Source organism: Talpa occidentalis, unplaced genomic scaffold (assembly GCF_014898055.3).
Source record: "Talpa occidentalis isolate TD23 unplaced genomic scaffold, MPIMG_talOcc4v2.1 talOcc4.2, whole genome shotgun sequence".
Lineage (NCBI taxonomy): Eukaryota > Metazoa > Chordata > Mammalia > Eulipotyphla > Talpidae > Talpa > Talpa occidentalis.
The window spans coordinates 72,563,778-72,569,199 of record NW_023602073.1 but is presented as its reverse complement, the minus strand read 5'-3'; the positions used below and the strand labels follow the sequence as shown (position 1 = coordinate 72,569,199).

Genomic DNA, 5,422 nt, shown 5'->3' with positions numbered 1-5,422 from the left:
AGGGGACTGAGGTGATGGTGCACGGGTGCATTGGGGAAGGAAACTCTATGGGGAGACTACACTTGAGGTGGTGGAAGGAAGCAAATATTGTTTAAAAATGAACAATGATGTAAAAAAAATAAAAAAATATAAAAAAATAAAAGTCAGAGTTTTCAAGAAATGAGTAACAAGTTACCAACAACAGTTCTCCCTCCTCAGAGCTCTGACTTATGAAGAAGACCACAGGAGCATTCCAGAGTCTGACACTGGACAGTGAATACAGCATTTAGTAGGGTAACTTGGATGATCCTCAAGAATGGCTGGACCACTGTCCCACACTCTACACTCCTTTCCTTCTTATCTTGAAATAGTCTTTCCCTTTATAACTCATTCTAAATATGAATTACAATGTACTGAGATAAATAGGAGAGGCAAACTCATAATTTTAACTGAGACTACTACTTGCCAGGTATAACTCATTGAAAAGGTAAATGTGAAGCAAAACATTTTAACACAATCTTTAAATATAGTCAGGGAGCTTCCTGTTTAAATTTGCCAAATGCAAAAGCATCTGTGTAATAGTGGAAATAATGGCCTCAAATATTGTGCTTTATAAATTAATATTTTAATTGTAAGTGTTCTTGAAATGTAGCTTCTAATACAAGAATGGAATTGTGTATTCACACGTAAGTTCCACACACATATATGAAGAAAACATACTAAATGCTTAGTGACTGAATTGCACTTAATTGTAAAGTTCCATGTTTAAGGATTTAAATTTGACCATTTAAAATCATTACATTGGGGCCTCCCTGGTGGCTCAAGGCGTTAAGACGTAACCTATGAAGCTGTCAGCAGCCACTGCAGCATGAGTTTGATCCCCAGCCAGGGAGCTACCCACATGGCACAGCAGACCTCTCCTGTCTTGCGCACTGCTCCCCTCAGCAGTGTATTTCAGTCAGTCTGCCTGTTCTGTTCCCTGCTCTGTCTCTGGTGAATCCTCTCACCTCCCCACATCTCTGGCCTGTACCCCAGTGCTTGTATGCATAAATAAATAAATCTTGTAAAAAATAAAATCATTACATTAACATGTCTTTGAGATTCTTAAGGAAATAATTGATTTTGCTTTAATTTTCCCAAATACAGTTTATTTTTTTTTCTGACCATGTGAAAATTTATTGCTACCATCTTTTCACCATTGAAGCTTATGATCTTGGTCTTTCCTTCTTGCCTTTGTATAAGGCCAAAAGAGACACATTGGCTACTTTGACGACCTTAAAGTGCTCTCCAGGAATGTCACCGACAGCATGACCTTTGCAACCAAATCCAGCAACTAGAACTTCATCATTTTCTTCAATAAAATTCAAACAACCATCATTGGGTACTAAGGCTGTGATTTTTTTCCCGTTTTTGATCAACTGGACTCTCACACACTTCCGGATGGCAGAATTTGGCTGTTCGGCTTCAACTCCCACTTTTTCCAGCACAATTCCCTTGGCATGGGAAGCGCCTCTGAAAGGATTGGCCTTTAGGGCAGTACCTAAATGGGCTTTTTTGTACTGTTTATCATGCCACTTTTGATCTCATCAGTGGCTTCTGAGCTTCCTGGCAGTACGAAGACCGCGACACTTGCCCATCCTGCCCGCGCCAAGGGCCAACGCAAAAGCCAAATACAGTTTAAATAAATTAACTTGTTAGGTTATCTGGCTATATCCAGCTAGTTATTTTACAAAAACTCATTTTCCACTGCTAGTACCAAGTACCCACTGTTAGTTCCTAGCACCAAGAGATCCTTCTACAAGGAAACCCAAGCTCAGAACTTTCCAAATCACACCAAAATATTCCAAGATGGCATCTTTATGGAGCAGAGCAAGGCTCACTTTACATCATAAGCAAGACATACGATTTCCATAAACCAAAAAATATATATTCAATACCCAAGGTCACATGAAAATGCACTGTGTGCTAGGTTACTAGATTGACTGTTATAGAGAGAAAAATGCTATTCTTTCTCTCAGATTACCCAGGAATCTACATTAGTAAAGCTCAATTTCAATAAGCAAGCAAAGCAAAGTGGAGTCAGGATGTCCAGAGGACTGGAGATAAAATTCCAGAATGTTAGGCTGAGGATTTAAAAAAAAAAGACATGCAGTTACTGGGCTATTTAATTCCTTTTATTCCTTCATAGTTTAAACAATGGATTATATCCTTTGATCTTTTTCTTAGGCACACTTAAAAGATGTGAAATTAGCTACTTAGTGGGTTGGTCTGCTTATCAAAGTTCTTTTGCCTGGAATGAGATAAATACACAATAATTGCTTCTAGCCCTTCCTTTTTGTGAACAGGTGGAGAGAACTATAATCAGCATTCTCAGAGTCTATTGAGCCTTTGTTTTAATGATTTTCCTTGCCTTCAGTAAAAGGTAGATTTGGAAGTAATTATGAAAAGAAAGAGCTGGAAACAGCTGGTAGATGATGATTCTATTAGTATTTGCTCAGAATTCTGTCTGGTGTTCTGGTCTAAGAAGTCATTACTTTCCTTTAAGCAAAAGGAAAAATCCAGCACTTAATACAGAATGTATTCTGAGGAGTATTCCATGGTATATATATATATATATAATATATATATATATATATATATATATATTGCATCTTCTTTATCCACTCCTGTCCTTGGGCACTTAGATTGTTTCCATAGCTTGGTCATTGTAATTAGTGCTGGGATGAACATGGACGAACATAGGCCCTCCTTAAGCTGACTCCCTCTTCCCATGTTTGACTGTGCTATTATGAATAAAGAGGACGGTTTCTCTCATGGATGCCCATATTCTCTTCATTCCCTCTCCAATTCTCTTCCTCTACTTCAACTACAGATGATAGCAAGACTCTTCCCCAGTTCTTCTAAATCATATATTTATGGCATGCAGTAAATTAAAATGCTGGCAACCTCTTTGACTTCTCCCTCAAAGAGAGATTGGGCTGACCATGTGGTTCAATTGAAACCTATAGAATATGGTAACAGAAATACTGTGTGACTTTTGAAGGCAAATCAGAAGAAGCCTTATAGTTTCTGCTTTGTTTCCGGAACACTCAGTCTCAGATGCTTCCTCTTAGAATCCAAGCACCATGCTGTGAGGTGTGAGAGACATGGAGAGGCCAAGGGCAGATACTTTAGTTGAGAGCCCAGGTGAGTTCTCAGGCAACAGACCTCATCAACTGCTTGCCGTGTGAGGGGGCTCTCTTGGAGACTTGGCCCTGGAGCCTTGATTCCCTTCCCAGCCAGCATCTAAGACAGCTGGGAAGACCCCAGACAAGAACCGTAAAGCTGAGCCCCTCCCAATTCCTAAAAAACAGAATTTTGAGCAAAATTAAATTCCTGTTTTAAGCGGCTAATTTTGGGGTCATTTATTATGCAGCAATAGATAGAGTATGGCATATACATTACACTCTTTTAAACTCAAAATGCAGGCTTGCATTTGACTCCAAAGTCATAGCATCTTTGAATTCAGAGTTAATTGGAAGAGACAACAGATACAAAGAAAATATGGTGAATAGGGTGGGGATATAGAGTGTGGAATCTTTGTTGGTCTCAAAACATTATCCCACCCAAGTACATGGCATGTTATGCATGAATGAGGTGTTTTTCATGTACCCTACAAAGAGGGATGGGTTGTAATTCTTGAAGAAGACAAAGAAATGATTTGAAAAGCATTAGAGTTGTCAGACTTTGGAGTATGTTGGGCTCTAACAACACAGGAGTAGTAAGCGGTAGGAGAGGTATCTGTCCAGATGGTGTGCACACCTACCTTTGTCAATCACTGTTTAGGGAGTAGCTACTAAGACATGGAGGGAAACCTTGAAGAAGGGAGCACCCCAACACATGAGGATCTGCTCACTCCTGTGTGGAGGCGCTGGTAGATCTCATTGTGAACAACCTGCTTTCCAGCTTGCAGAAGAGTCGATTCACAAGGAATTTTCCAAACCAACACAGTGACAATACTGAGAGAACCTTTCTTGGTACTCTTTCCAATCTCTTTGCTCTCATCCTCCACTGCTTTGGCTTGGCTTTCTTTACCAATTAGTTTTCTCTGTTCCTCACTCTATGTGACAACATATGACTCTTTCCCAATTTCTAAGTTTGTTCCAGTTCCTGTTGCAGAGCTGCCTCAGAGTCTCAATGCTAAATTCCTAGGATGAAAGCAGACTGGGATTCACTTGAGTCCGAGGGATTCATGGACTGGTCAAAGCAGTCATGACTTTGGGGTGGTGGGTTCTGTTGTACAACCAAGGTTGGCAGAAGCCCAGCACCTTATGGGGTGAGTGGGGAGGACTAAGCAGTTCTTGGAGAAAGAGCAACACTGTGAAAAGGACAGATATTTCATAAGTGTCTAACTGCTAAAGAGTCGTCTATCACAAGTGTGCAATAAATCATGGCTATTATGAGAAAAGCATTGGATACCATTAGTGTCATTCCTAGTTTAATTACTGGAACAACTCAACGATATTCATTGTGCAAAAATTGAAGACCTTCTTTCCTCCACGCCCCACATACATGATCTCATTCTAACCTGGAGAGTTACTGAGAATATCATCAAAGCTGATTCATCTTATACAATGTTCACAAAGCACAATCTGCTTGGCCAGCATAATCATAAACAGAGAGATAATCACCTTTGGGCATAAATATCCCCATAGAAAAAAGTCTTTATCCTAAATCATAAGAAGAGCTGCCAGCTATTGGAAGCTTATTCTCTGAATGTCACTTTGAGATTATTATCCCATTTAATAATGTTCACATTAATACTGTGGGAATTCATGTGATCATTCCTATTTCCCAGACAGAGAAAGTGACCTTCAAAGGTTAAGTAGCTTCTTAGTGAATAGAGGGTGAGACTGGGATTCAAGCCTAGTTCTATATGCTGAACCTCTAAACACACTTGCCTGTTAGCACACAGCCTTACCTGCCCATCACCTTCCAGCAGCTCTGAGGCTTAGTACCCCACAGTCCTTTCAGTCAAAAAAATGGGCAGAAGAGCTATAAAGACACGTCTCCAGAAGAAATGCAAATGGCCAATGGGTTTATAAAAAAAAGTTCAACATCACTTATAATCAGGGAAATTCCAATCAAAACCACAATGAGATATGACCTCACACTGGTGAGAATGACCCGTATTACAAAAATCTGGCAACAACAAATGCCGGTGTGAGGATGTGGAGAAAAAGGAACTCTCCCACATTGCTGGTGAGAATGCAAACTGGCACAGCTCCTATGGAAAGCTGTGTGAAGGAGCCTCAAAATACTAAAAATGGAGTGACTGTATGATCCAGTGATTCCATTCCTGGAAATCTATACAAAGGACACAAAAACACTAATTCAAAGGGAGACCTGCACTCCTGTTAATTGCAGCACTATTTACAATAATTAAGACATGAAAACAATCTAA

The 5,422-nt window shown here is 39.8% G+C and overlaps 1 protein-coding gene across 1 annotated transcript; it reads right to left on the bottom strand.

The window, feature by feature from the left end:
* Positions 1-1,158: 1,158 nt before the first annotated feature.
* LOC119253345 (40S ribosomal protein S23-like) lies at positions 1,159-1,625 on the bottom strand. Its single transcript, XM_054698208.1, is given in 1 exon segment — positions 1,159-1,625. A coding segment is annotated over 1 exon segment (432 nt). The 5' UTR covers positions 1,617-1,625; the 3' UTR covers positions 1,159-1,184.
* Between the last annotated feature and the right edge of the window lie 3,797 nt (positions 1,626-5,422).